This window comes from Gorilla gorilla, chromosome 15, assembly GCF_029281585.2.
Source record: "Gorilla gorilla gorilla isolate KB3781 chromosome 15, NHGRI_mGorGor1-v2.1_pri, whole genome shotgun sequence".
Lineage (NCBI taxonomy): Eukaryota > Metazoa > Chordata > Mammalia > Primates > Hominidae > Gorilla > Gorilla gorilla.
The window spans coordinates 91,464,087-91,477,703 of record NC_073239.2 but is presented as its reverse complement, the minus strand read 5'-3'; the positions used below and the strand labels follow the sequence as shown (position 1 = coordinate 91,477,703).

At 54.0% G+C, this 13,617-nt stretch overlaps 1 protein-coding gene across 1 annotated transcript in view; it reads left to right on the top strand.

Annotated features, from left to right (window-relative positions):
* The first annotated feature begins 589 nt into the window (after positions 1-589).
* The window catches only part of LTBP2 (latent transforming growth factor beta binding protein 2), a 113,759-nt gene continuing 100,731 nt past the window's right edge, over positions 590-13,617 (top strand). Inside the window, exons 1-2 of the mRNA XM_004055436.5 lie at positions 590-1,651; positions 9,053-9,123. Of these exons, the coding sequence (XP_004055484.5) occupies positions 1,158-1,651; positions 9,053-9,123 (565 nt within the window). The 5' untranslated portion in view covers positions 590-1,157. The remainder of the gene's footprint in view (positions 1,652-9,052; positions 9,124-13,617) is intronic.

The window sequence follows — 13,617 nt, the reverse complement described above, 5'->3', positions numbered from 1 at the left end:
GGACTTGGTGGCGCATGCCTGTAATCCCAGCTACTAGGGAGGCTGAGGCACAGGAATCGCTTGAACCCGGGAGGCGGAGGTTGCGGGAAGCTGAGATCGCGCCATTGCACTCCCGCCTGGGCAACAAGAGCGAAACTCCGTCTCAAAAAAAAAAAAGAAAAGAAAGAAAGAAAAGAAAAGAAAAAGAAAAAGAGGACCCCTCTTCTAGCGGCAGCCATCACCGCGCCAGGCTTAGGCGTGACCCTCACGCCAGTGGAAGGGGATTGAGATCCAGAGCGAAGGCGGCGGCGCCAGGGCTGTGCAGCCACGGAGCGCCAGGGCCGCCAGCTCCGCCAGGGGGCGCGCCCGGGACCTCCCTGCGCTCCGCGCGCCGCGCCCCGCCCCGCGCCACCCCCGCTCCGGCCGGCCCTGTGGAGGGCGCCCCCAGCGGCCAGGGCGCAAGCGGAGGGGGCAGCGGCCCTGTTCCCCTACTCGGGCCTCGGCGCCCCTCCCGGCTTCCTTCAGACCTGCGAGGCTGCAGCCTGGGTCACCCGATCCAAAGACGGTCCCTGAGGCGAGGGGCGGGAGAACGATTCGGGGCAGGTCTGCAGTTCGAACTTGCCCAGGGCAGGAGAAAGGCGGCCCGGTGTCCCGGTCGTGGCAGGCGCCATCTGCCCGACCAGCGCCCGGGTCAGCCCCGCGCCGCCCCCTGCTTCGCACGGGTTAATCCCCCTCGCCGCCCGCTCGCCGCCCGCTCGCTTCCCGGTGCCAAAGTGGGTGTTGCTGGAATTCCTCGCTCCCTCTCCCGTAATGAGGGGGCTGAGCTGTCCCTCCGAGGAGGGGGCCTGGTGTGGATAAAAGAGACGAAAAAGCCGGGGGAGGTTTCCAAAAATAAAACCGTCCGGGTCCCCTTCAGACGGCTGCAGGCACGGGGAGGAGGCGCGAAGGTGCAGCAGCCGTGCGAGCCCAGCTGGAGTAGGAGCGCGGACTCGAGGCTCGGGGCGCGCAGCCCTCGTTCCGCCGAGAACCGGGCCCCCAGTCGGCCGCTTCAGGGCCCCCTAGATTCAGAGAAGCTGGCCGCCGGGCGGGGCCGGGAGAACAGCCCGCGGGCGTCCAGCGTGCCGACCACAAAGCTCTTGGCGGTGCCCGCGCGCACCACTCTCCAGCCGCCCCGCGCCATGAGGCCGCGGACCAAAGCCCGCAGCCCGGGGCGCGCCCTGCGGAACCCCTGGAGAGGCTTCCTGCCGCTCACCCTGGCTCTCTTCGTGGGCTCGGGTCATGCCCAAAGGGACCCCGTAGGGAGATACGAGCCGGCTGGCGGAGACGCGAATCGACTGCGGCGCCCTGGGGGCAGCTACCCGGCAGCGGCTGCAGCCAAGGTGTACAGTCTGTTCCGGGAGCAGGAGGCGCCTGTCGCGGGCTTGCAGCCCGTGGAGCGGGCCCAGCCGGGCTGGGGGAGCCCCAGGAGGCCCACCGAGGCGGAGGCCAGGAGGCCGTCCCGCGCGCAGCAGTCGCGGCGTGTCCAGCCACCTGCGCAGACCCGGAGAAGCACTCCCCTGGGCCAGCAGCAACCAGCACCCCGGGCCCGGGCCGCGCCGGCTCTCCCACGCCTGGGGACCCCACAGCGGTCTGGGGCTGCGCCCCCAACCCCGCCGCGAGGGCGGCTCACGGGGTGAGCATGGGAGAGGGAAGTTTGGAGGGTACAGAGGGGAGCCAGGGCTCATTTGTGGAGCGGCGTGCAGGCGAGAGGAGAGGGCGCCGCCCTCATACCCTCGTCCCTCTGTCTTTAGTATTTCGGGAAACAGCCCCGAGGTTCCAAAATCGAGACTGGAAGATTTGATCCGCTTTCGAAGAGTTGAAGGCAAAGATAGATCATCATCCTCATCCTTTCTTACCAACTCGCCCGGAGCCCCGACGTTAAATCCTTTCGCAAGGCGCCTCTCCACTCGCCCGCGTTCCTCCTGCCTGCAACTAACGAGCTCTTGTAGACGCTTGCAGCGCTGCCGGGATCTGAGAGGCAGCGGGGAGAGGGCAGTAGGGTGGGCGCTCCAGGCTCTTGACGCCCAGGGGAGGTTGAGCCGGCTCAGGGCGCGGGTTGGCGGAGGTGTCGGGGGCCCCATGGAGAGAAGGTAGATGCGTCTCCAGGAGGGGAGCTGGCAGCGAAGCTGGTGCGTCGGGACAAGTGTCGTGGGGCGTGGGTCGGCCTGCGCACGGTGAGGGCTGGATGCGGGCGTGGGCGTGAGCTCTGGGCACTTTGGGCGGGAAGCGTGTCCCGATGAGGCTGCGACACAGTGGGCGCGTGGAGAATTGGATCAGTGTGCTCTTGTGCATCTAGGTGTGAGCGCGACTTGGGCGCGTTGCAGGGCTAAGCCACCCCACAACCCTGCAATTTACTTTTTTGCTCCCCCTGGGCACCACCCCCTGCCCGCCGCGGGCGCTGTCGCAGAGTGAGAAGATGCCCCAGTAATCCCCATCCCCAATCGGATCATCATGGCTGCGGGCACGCTCCGCCTTGCCTGGGTATGACAGGTGCCTCTGGAATGGAGGGCACTGAGCCCTGGGCAGTGAGGGGCTGGGTGGGGGCACCATCGGGAAGTCTGGGAAGGGCTTTGGCAGCCTCTCTTTGCCTGGACCCGATTTGCCAGTTGGGTTTAGTCCTGGGGAACAGCATGAAAGACACTTGTACCCCGAGTCCTACTCCAAGGACCTTGCGCTTCGCAGCCTTGGCGCTCTGTTTTCCTTGGCTGGAGCGCTCTTCTCATATTTCAGCAGGATTCAGCTCTGTCTCTTTCAGATTTCTGCTCAGAGTGGCCTTTGGCCACCCGTGCCCCATCCTCTTTCTCCTTTCACCCTGCTTTATGTTTCTTCATAGTACTTATTCTATCTGATATGTTCTATTCCTATTTATGTGTTTATGGCCTGGCCTCCCAGCCCACACTAATGCAAGCTCTATGCAAACAGGGACTTCGTTGTGTCCATTTCTGTGTCTCTTGTGCCTAGAATAGTGCCTGCACTGGTTGGTATTCTCTGGGTATCTGTTGAATGAGTGGATGAACTCCCTGCTGCCCATGGAAGGCCCAGCTTCAAGCAGGCAGAGAGTAGACCCATGCACTGCCAAGTCGCTTACACATAGGATCATTCAACAAGTATTAGTGGAAAGCACCTGCTGTGTTTCAGCGTTTTCCTTTCCTGATCTGTGCAAGTGAATGCATGCTTCCAAGGATCCTGCGTGCAGAGCATGGGAAAGGGGATGGAGGCCCAGAGTCCAAGGCATTGTTCCTGCTGGGAGAGCAACCCAATTACTTAATATCACGTTGAAGAAGTGAACAGATGCTTTCTAGTACTGGAAGGTTCCTGTTAAGTGCAAAGGAGTGGGGCAACTGTAGCTGAAGAATTGAGTAGAGGGGACCTGTGACCTGGGGCCCATGGGGCTCTGTGGGCAGCATGTGGGGAAGCAGAGGGGAGGTGGCAGGAGGGGGGCCTGGAGATGAGGGTGGTGTGCAGATGTTGCACTGCCCAAGGACAAGGGCTTTTTACTGTTGGCACTGGCCCAGGGGTAGCACTGCAGCTTTGGTGTAGGGGAACCCAGAGACATAGCTTGGGCTGGAGCAGGGAGGAGCTTGTACTGCAGGCATTTAGGTGCAGGTGAGGTGCGGGGGAAGGTGGGGAAGTGGAGCGTGGGGGCTGGAGGGTGCACTATTAGAAGTCATGAAATAAAGCGAATTGTCACTACAACAAAGCTGGTGGATGTGAACAGGCATGTGAAGACGTGGGCTGGGTGCCACCTGCTGTACACAGGTGCACACATCACATGACACACTGGTCAGGCTCCTCCCCCACATTGTCTTCTGCGGCTTTGATAAAGAGTGGGTTCCCTGACACTCCAGTCAGCCACTCCATGTCAGCTGGGGAGGACCTGAGGGGTCATCTTGTTTATTCTCTTCCTCCACCGTGGTCCATTCTGGCTAATGGCTTCTAGTCAGGCTGATCAGGTTGGCCATTCATTGCCTTGCGAGCTGCAGACAGCCAGGGACCAAGTGCCACCTCCTGGTGAATCTTGGAACTGCACCACTGCTACTGGAGCTTCTTCATTCATTCGACAAACATTTTGGAAGGACTTCTATACCCAGGCCCTATACTGGATCTTGAGGATATAGCAGTGACCAAGACAGGCAGACTCTGTCCTCATGGAACTTTCAATGTAGAAAAGATTTATTGCACATAATAAAGACTTATTAAGTTTGTGCCAGGCTTGATGCTAGGTATCTGGGGATACAGCAGTGACCAGAGTGGACACCGTCCCTACACTAATGAAATTTACAGTCTACAGGGTTTCTTTTCCATTTCATTTCTTTTCTTTATTCTTTCTTTTTTTTTCTTTTTTTTTTTTTGAGATAGAGTCTCTTGCCCTGTCACTCAGGCTGGAGTGACATGATTTCGGTTCACTACAACCTCCACCCCAGAGGCTGAAGCAATTCTCGTGCCTCAGCCTCCCTAGTAACTGGGATTATGGGCGCGCGTCACCACACCTGGCTAATTTTTTGTATTTTTAGTAGAGATGGGGTTTCGCCATGTTGGCCAGGCTGGTCTCAAACTCCTGAGCTTAAGCACTACACCCACCTTGGCCTCCCAAAGTGCTGGGATTACAGGTGTGAGCCACCACGCCTGGCCTCTACAGGGTTTTTTGAACCAGCCTCACAGCATACCACCTGTATAATATTTTTCTCTCTTTCCCTCTTGTTCTGTTATTATTTTTCTTTAACTTTATATTCTATTAAAATAACAGGATTTTGTGTTTTATCTGTTTTAAAGTATATTATGAAGTTTTATAAATGCACTAAAAGGTATTGAAAATAATATAACATAGTCTAGTTTTATCAAACCTTAATATTTTGGCATATTTTGATTCCAGTTTTTTAGTTGAAATTTCCTCTATAAATTTGCCTCCTTCCCTCCCCAGAGTTAACCACTACCCTGAATTTAATTAATTCCAATAGATGTTTTTACAATATTACTATAGATACATGTATCCACAAAATATACAATGTTGTTTTGCATATTTTAAACTTAGATAAGTGATACCATATTTCATTATTCTTCTGCAATTTGTTTTTCCCCTCCTCATTAGATTTTTGAGATTTAACCATGTTAATATAATTAGCCCAAGTTTATTCATTTTAACTGTTGTATATTATTCCTTTGTCTGAATATTACCACAGTTTATCCATCCTCCTGTTTTTGGACATTTAGATGAATTACTTTTTCTAAAAGTAATTTTCTAAAAATTCTACTGAATTTTTTTGCTATTACAGACAGTGCTTGACTCATTTTTCTCCATAAATAAACTCATAACTGAAAGGGAACTTTGTATCATTATCATAAGTTGAAAGCAGTACCACTTGTTATAAAGAGAAGGTAATTGTAGGAAAATTGAAATGAAAACAAAATGTTCTTAAGTTCTAGTCAGACTTCATTCATTGTCTTAGGAAGCTCAACTCTGTGGCAAGTTCCCTCTATTGGAAGGGGGACTAGCGTGTGTTGAGGGGAGGACGTGGCCTTTTTCACTGACATAATTAGGTTAGAAGGATCACCAAAAAGAGAATCACTTTCTCACCATGTAACTCAGATTGTTGAATGTTGTGATCTGTAAACTTAAAATGCCTTTCCTACCCTCAGTGTGGCTCATCCCACTTTTTGTGAAACTCCAGATTAAATGAAACAAGTATCAATTGTATACCACGTGTTGGGCACTGTGTTAGACTCTAGAGGCACAAGGAGAAATAAGAAAGAAACCTCAAGATACCCAAGACTGAGATACAACCAATGACCTGAGACAGGCAGTACTAAATGATCACAGCAGATGCAGATGGAGAATGAGGGAAGGCTGGGTAGATGTCAGAGGAGGTGGGTTTTGTTTTGTTTTGTTTTGTTTTTTGAGATGGAGTCTTGCTCTGTCACCAAACTGTAGTGCAGTGGCACAATCTCTGCTCACTGCAACCTCCGCCTCCTGGGTTCAAGCGATTCTCCTGCCTCAACCTCCCCAGTGAGTAGCTGGGACTACAGGTGCTTACCACCATGCCCAGCTAATTTTTAGTAGAGACGGGGTTTCACTGTGTTGGCCAGGATGGTCTCGATTTCCTGACCTCGTGATCTGCCCGCCTCAGACTCCTAAAGTGCTGGGATTACAGGTGTGAGCCACCTTGCCTGGCCCAGGGGAGGTTTTATACAAAGAAGGTAATATCTGATCTGGAAGTCTTGGAGTATGCAAAGGATTTTAATCAGTAGACCAGAGAGGGAAGGCATTCTAGGCAGAGACAGCAGCCCAGGCAAAGGCATCGAAGTGAAATCCATAGGGCAACTGGGGAGCAACAAACCTTGTATCCTTGGAGGAGCAAAGCCTTGGCTGTGGATGGTTGTGGAGACAAGGTGGGGGTGATGGGGACAATTAGACTGCACAGGCAAGTAGGCACATGGGTGCCAGGGGGCCTTGTAGAGGCCAGTGGAGAGCTGTGGGAGGTTTTTAACAAAGGGCTAGTGTGATCAGATTTGGCCCAGGTGGAATAGCAGCTCTCCCAGACGGCTAGCCAGATGTGTTCCCTACAGTGATGCTGGATACTGGGCTAATGTGTGCTGAGTGGTGTCAACTGGAAGACTGGACTCAGATGATCTCTGAGAGGTACCTTCTAGGGAGTCAGAGTGATTGAATTATATATCCCAGCTGTTCAGGCTCATTTGCTCTCTCTGCTAGCCAGAGCCCACTGAACTGACAATTCCCAGCTGGTTACCTCCCTGGGCCTGCACCCAAAACTTTAATATTGGCCTGTAGGGATCCTTAGAGACTCTCCTTGGGGACCTGAATCTCTCTTGAGTGCCCTACCAGCCCCAGCCTGGCCTCTCTGCCTGGCAGCCTTTGATTCTGGCCAATCCTCACGTGGCCCTACATCCCTTAGGGCCTACTCTGTGCAGGCAAAGCAAGGTTGGCCCCTGCCCTCCCACAGTCAGCTGCAAAGCCATCCTGAGGGCAGCTGGGGTGACGGCTGGCTCAGGGGGCCTCCTTGGGCTGGGCTCCATGCCATGACCTCCCAGCCAGGCAGGCTCCTGCGTCCGTGCTGTCTGGGTTCCCACAGGCCCTAATTCTTAGAAAATTCCCAGGGCACAGAATCTGTTTCCTCTCAGAGCCCTCCTAGCCCCACGAGAGGTCTTGTCACCACCACAAGGGGTGGTGACATACAAGTGGGTACATAGTTTCCCCTTCCAGTGGGGCACACCCCCAGAAACTCTGGGTCTGACAAGCAGCCCTTTCCCCGACCCCCGTGACATGGGCCGTGATGCAGCCAGGAAGCTGCTAAAGGTAGTCACCCAGAGAGGCTTTGAGGTGGCCCAAGTGGCACAATTCTTGGCTGGTGGGACATTCTGGGAGCTCCCTGGGAGGGAGGCAGTGCCCACAACTTTGGGCCAAAGGGCCAGGAATGGGCCTCCGCTTTTTCAAGCTGCAGGAATTTATTTTGAATTCTTCGTAAGACTCCAAAAACCACATAAGCTTTGGGGTCCACTCAAATGTCAAACAAACTCCTAAGTGGGACCAGATGTCGCCATGCTGGCCGCAGAGATCACAGGAGCGGCCGCCCTGCTCTGTCCTTTGCCTGTCCAGCCTCTGCACTTCTCCCTCCCCTCTTACCCTCCAGTTCCAGTGCCCGGTGATGATTTCCAATGATAAGGATGGAAGCCAGAGCCCGGCCCAGCCTGCCAAGGAGTCAGTCCCTAGAGATCTCCAGGAGAAGCCCTTCTAGGGAGACGCCCTCGTCTAGGCATGTGGGTCTTTAGCTGCAGAGTCAGGGCCGGGTGGAAACTGCTGGTGCTGCTGGAGTGCGCCAGACACCTGGAAGCAAAGTTTGGGGAGCTGAGTGAGTGCCCCAGCACTGTAGGTCAGCGTCTCATGGGGGTGCCCTCAGAGCCAACATCAAGGAGTAGCTGAAGGGCTGGGCGCAGTGGCTCACACCTATAATCCCAGCACTTTGGGAGGCCGAGATGGGTGGATCACCTAAGCGCAGGAGTTTGAGACCACCCTGGCCAACATGGTGAAACCCCATCTCTATTAAGAATATTTTTAAAATTAGCCAGGCATGGTGGCAGGACCGAGGTTGCCATGAGCTGAGATTGCGACATTGAACTCCAGCCTTGGTGATATAGTGAGACTCAAAAAAAAAAAAAAAAAAAAAAAGGAGTAGTTGATGGAAGAACGCTATTTCGCTATAGAGTAAGTCCTGTTTGCCTCTCAAATAAAAATTGTGCCTCCACATAAAAATTGTGCAGAGGCAGCTTAACCCACATCCCCAGCCCCATCCTCCTACCAGCTTGCCACCTCGTAAGCACCTCTTAACCAGGAATTCTAGAGCCCTGTTCCTTCAGTGCCCACTCAGGGCTCAGCCTTCCCACACACCAGACTGCCGGGGGCTGAGACTCCTCAGTGTGCATTCGTTAGCAGGTAACACCTCGTATGACCTTGAGACTGTTTTATGTGTGTCTTCCAGCCTCCCTTGGATCGTCAGCATTGGTAGGGCAACGACCATGGTGTTTTTTTGTGTGTGTGGTTTTTTTTTTTTTTTTTTTTTTCGGTGAGAGGCAATGTAGAGTTGGAGCATGGCTTAGAGTTGGGCCAACCCAGGTTTGAATCAGGCTCTGGCACTTACCTGCTGTGTGGAATTGGCAAGTCACTGAACCTCTCTGAAGTGGCTTATTAGCTTTAGGATCACTGTCATTGTTGCCCCAGTGGACTGCCTTCTTTATGTCAGATGTTAAACATTCTCACCTCATTTAACCATCATAACAACCCAATTAAGCAGCTATTGTTATCTCCATTGTACAGATGGAGAGAGTGAGGTTTCCCAGGGACGTGCAGAGAATGGCAGAGTCAGGATTCAATCTTAGATTTGCAAGTAGAATAGGGACAGCCTTCCCAGCCTCTCCATGTTCCTCCAGGCCCTGCCTGTAGAAGGTGGGACTGTCGGAGGGGCTGTGAATAGTCCCCAGCTCTGAGCATCCTTGTGTTGACTCTGTTTTGGTGACCCCACAGGAGGAATGTCTGCGGGGGACAGTGCTGCCCAGGATGGACAACAGCAAACAGCACCAACCACTGTATCAAACGTGAGTGCCTCCACCAGTAGCAGACACTCTGCTCTATCAAACGTGAAGTGCCATTCCCCACCCTACTCCCAGGGCAGGTCAAGCTTAGGGACTCCAGAACCTGGAGCAGAAGCGTCTTTCCTAGTCTGCGTCCTGAAGATGCAGCCCCTATTTAAAGTGGAGGCAACATCCAGTGGAAGGGAAGAGGTTTAAAAATGCCTCTAGCTGGGGCCGGGAGGGGTGGCTCATGCCTGTAATCCCAGCACTTTGGGAGGCCAAGGTGGGTGGATCACTTGAGGTCGAGAGTTGGAGACCAGCCAGGTCAAGATGGCGAAACCCTGTCTCTTCTAAAAATACAAAATTAGCCAGGCATGGTGATGGGTGCCTGTAATCCCAGCTACTCGGGAGGCTGAGGTAGGAGAATCACTTGAACCTGGGAGGCAGAGTTTGCAGTGAGCCAAGATCACACCACTGCACTCCAGACTGGGCGACAGAGCGAGACTCCTCAAAAAGAAAAAAAAATGCCTCCAGCTGGACACAGCTTCTCAAATCAGATCACTGCTTGTGTTTTCAAAGTTTCCTGCACTCCCTCCTGCTGTCCTACTGTGTTGGCCCCACTCACACTGCCGGCAGGGTCTCAGGAGACTGCATGCACCTATGTTCTGCAGAACATGCTTGGCCCAGAGCCTCCGCATCCCACATTTCCAAGGGCACCATTCATGTAGCATGTGATGAGAATCCACCTCTGCCCTGGCCCCTGGCCCAATGGCCCTGGCCTCTGTTAGCCACTCTACCAGGATGGTCAGATAACACTGTGACCCATGCCTGGAGCCGTCTCCCCTTGGACTGCTCTGATGCCTGGCAGGCTGGCTCGAAGGAGAGAAAAGCCATCTTATTTTGTGGAAACCAAGGAGTGAGTTAGGAAGAGCTAGAGCCTTCACACCTGAGCCTCTTCCACTGATGGTATCAGGAGCATTAACAACAACAAGAGCCAGTACCTTCATAGCACTCACTTTGTGCAGGGTGCACTTTAAACATCCTCTGTGGCTGGTGGATGAGGAACATGAAGCACAATCAGGTAACTTGTCCAGGGTCATGTAGTCAGGAAGCGCAGAGCTAGGATTTGAATCCAGACAACCTGACTCCAGGGTCCCTCTTCTTAATACCTGTACCCTGCTGCCAGGTATCTTACCTTCATTTCTGGGCCTCACTTTCTGCATCTGTGAACTGGAGGTGATGGTACTATTGCTGTCACTGCTACTGCTACTGCTACTATTAGCTAACAACTGAGTATGTACTAGTGCCCCACACTGCGCTAAGCTCTTCACATGCATTATCTTAGTTCGACCTGTCAATCATCTTATGAAGTAGGTGTGTGCTTATCATCATGGCTTACAGAGAAGGAAGCTGAAGCTCGGGTTGCTTGGGAAACACGGCCAAGCTCCGCTGCTGCAAGTGCTGAGCTCGGGCTGGACCCAGGCAGACTGACTCCAGAACTCCAGGCTCCGATCTCCTGGGCTTCGTTCACTCCTGACACCAGCGAGGCCTGGACATTCCAGAGTGTGGAATCCCCACAGACCATAGCAGATATGGGAATCTGAGGGAGCCCGTTGGATGTTTCTCCTTCCTCCCACAGGCCCCTCTTGGGTCCACATCAGCTCCCGAGGAACTCCACCTGACTATCCTTCAGGTGACTGCCCCTGCCTCTGCCAGTCCCACGCCTGGCTGCAAAGCCTCAGTCTCAACAGCTCCCTTCCTTCAAGGACCAGTCCCAGGCCCTTCTCGGTAGGAGGGCTTCACAGCTAATAGTCCGGGTGTGTGAAAAAACATATGATGTTCCCAGCATGATGGATGCCTTCATCTGGGAACATCATACGTTATTCTATGATAACGTATGATAACGTGGTTGTCCTAACACCCCACTTGATGGGATGCGATGCGATTGCTCCCATTCCCGCGAGGCTGGAGATATGGGTTCACCAAGCTCTTGGCTTCTGCCTCAGGCCTCGTGGCCCTGACCCTCTGCCTGTTTGAAGATGCAGTTCAGGCAGAATCTTGGGTCCCTCCTAGGACCTCCAAATAACAGAACCAGAGCCAAAAACTCAAAAACAAACAACGAAGCAGATCTGCTTAAACACCCTTTCCTTTTCAGGGAACGTGGATGCCTGGGGGCACTCAGAGGTCAGGCCCTCAGTGGTCACGGGCACCGGTGGGGAGAAACGCTTGTCCCTCATTATTTTATTTATTTAATTAATTAATTAATTTTTTGTAGAGACAAGGTTTTATCATGTTGGCTAGGCTGGTCTCGAACTCCTGGCCTCAAGTGATCCTCCCACCTCACCCTGCCAAAGTGCTGGGCTTACAGGTGTGAGCCACCACGCCCAGCCCCTCATAATTTTAAAGAAGAAAGTGAGCCTCAGAGAGGTGGTGACTTGCTCAAGGCCACACACCTTATTGGAAAAGAACCTGAGACTCAAAATCAGCTCTGAGCAACTCCTCTGGGTAGAGAAGCCAGGGATGTGGGCGGCCAGGTGGCTTTATGCTAAGCAGAAGCTCTGGGGCTGGGGCCTGGCACTGTTATTTTTTTAACAACATCCCAGGTGATTCTAGGTGTGGTCAAAAATCACTGAGCAGAGTTGGGGGTCAGTCATAGGAAGATCTGCCTTGGGGGCCCTCCTCAAACTTGAATGTTCCCCCAACCCTCTAGGAATCACATCAAAGAGAAGATTCTGATTCAGCAAATCTGGGGTGGGGCGGATATTCTATGTTCTAACCAGCTCCCAGGAACGCTGATGCTGCTGGCCCAGGGACCACACTTTGAGTAGCAGGGCCTTCCAGGACTCAGGAGGCCTGGGCAGGAGGGATTGGGACTTGGAGGTGGGGAAGAGGGTTGGTATGTTTGAGAGAGCTTAGCCTTTGCTGGGAGGCAGCATTGGCTGATGGAGAATGTTGCTGAGGTTTGAGCTGAAGCTGCAGCGGGTGGCTTCATAGGGGGTGGGCTTTTCCCCAGCTGCCTGAGGGGTCTGGGCATAGGTCTCACTTGGGCCCTCCAGCCCTGGAGGTTCTCAGTTTCCTAACTTGCTAGTGATGTTCCAGTGTTATTCTCTGCCAAACTGGAGTTTCAACCCTAGAAACTCAAGGTTGAGTGAGTTTGCATACTGTTACAGTACCAGTGCATGTGTGTGGGGGCATCCTTGTGCCCCAGTGGGTGCTGCGCCAGGATGCTGAGGTAGGATGCTGCCAGTACCTTCTCCCCTGGTATTTCTCTCCCTGGCCGTCTCACCCTGCTGCCCCCGGTCATCCATCCTGACCCAGGCATACAGGCCAGCTGCTCTCCTGAAGGGGGTTGCCAGTGGGCAACAGCCTCTCCCACTTGAAGTTGGCTCGCCCGTGGCAGGGCTGTGTGCTCATTAACTGGTCCCTGTGCTGTTTGCTTGTTGCTATTTGGCTGCTAATAAGCCTAATGAGAACCCACGCAGGCGGGCGGTGGGGTGTTGGCACTGGATGGCTTCATCCAGAGCTCCGCGGAAGGTGGGGCTCTTGGCTCCACACCCCGTCAGCTGGCTCTCCCTCACCCCTGTGGCTCCGCACCTCCCTCTCCCCTCCCAACAGCTGCCCTCCTGGCTGGGGCAGAGACTGCCAATGTTGGGGAATGTTCATGATTCTGTCCTAGCAGTTTCACACATGAAGGGATGCCTTCCTGGGCCAGTGAGAGATGGGGGCCGACATCCCCCACTGCCAAGAGTAAAGTCTAGTGCCAGAACCACGGGGAGACTCAGTCTTTCCCGGATATCTGCGGGCCCAACCCACTGCCCATGCTCAGGGAGTGCTGGCTCCTGCTCAGTTGCCCTCTCTTGCCTCTGGCAGAATCAATCCCAGGTCACTGTCACACACCAGTCCATCTCCCGGGCCTGCCCTCCTTCCGCCCTGTTCTGCAGGTGCGCATTGCTGGAAGCCCAGCCCCTCCTTCCACCTTGGCGGGGGCTAGAGCTGGGCCGCCATCTCCTCCTCCAGTCTTGGTATCTGCCTTTCCTTCTGTAGCTTTGCCAGCTCTCTCTCGGGACTTATGTGTTTATGTATTTGTGGAGGCAGCTGACTGCGGCCTGCCGGGCCCTGCCCAGCAGAGGGGAAGAACTGGAGGGTGTGGAGTGACAGTGTCCTGTTTATAGTTGCAGCTTTTGGAAGACTGTCCATTCTTCCCAGACTGGCTCCCGCCCAACCCCACCCCAATTGGGGAAGGGGATTTGAATACTCCCTAGATTTCTCATTTTATCTCAGCCTGGACGCACAAGGGCAGGGGCTGCTTTGGGGAGGACAGAAGAGAATCCCTGCAGCTGTCGAGGAGGGGGCAGGCAAGTTACTCTCCCACTCCTGCCCCCAGCAGCGAGGCTCGAGATTAAGAGCATGTACTTTGGATTCTGGCACCAGATCCCTGGAGACGTGTTTGGGTCCCAGCTCTGTGTCCTGGGGCAAGTGACTGGCCCTTTTCTAGCCACAGGGCCTCGTCCATAAAAT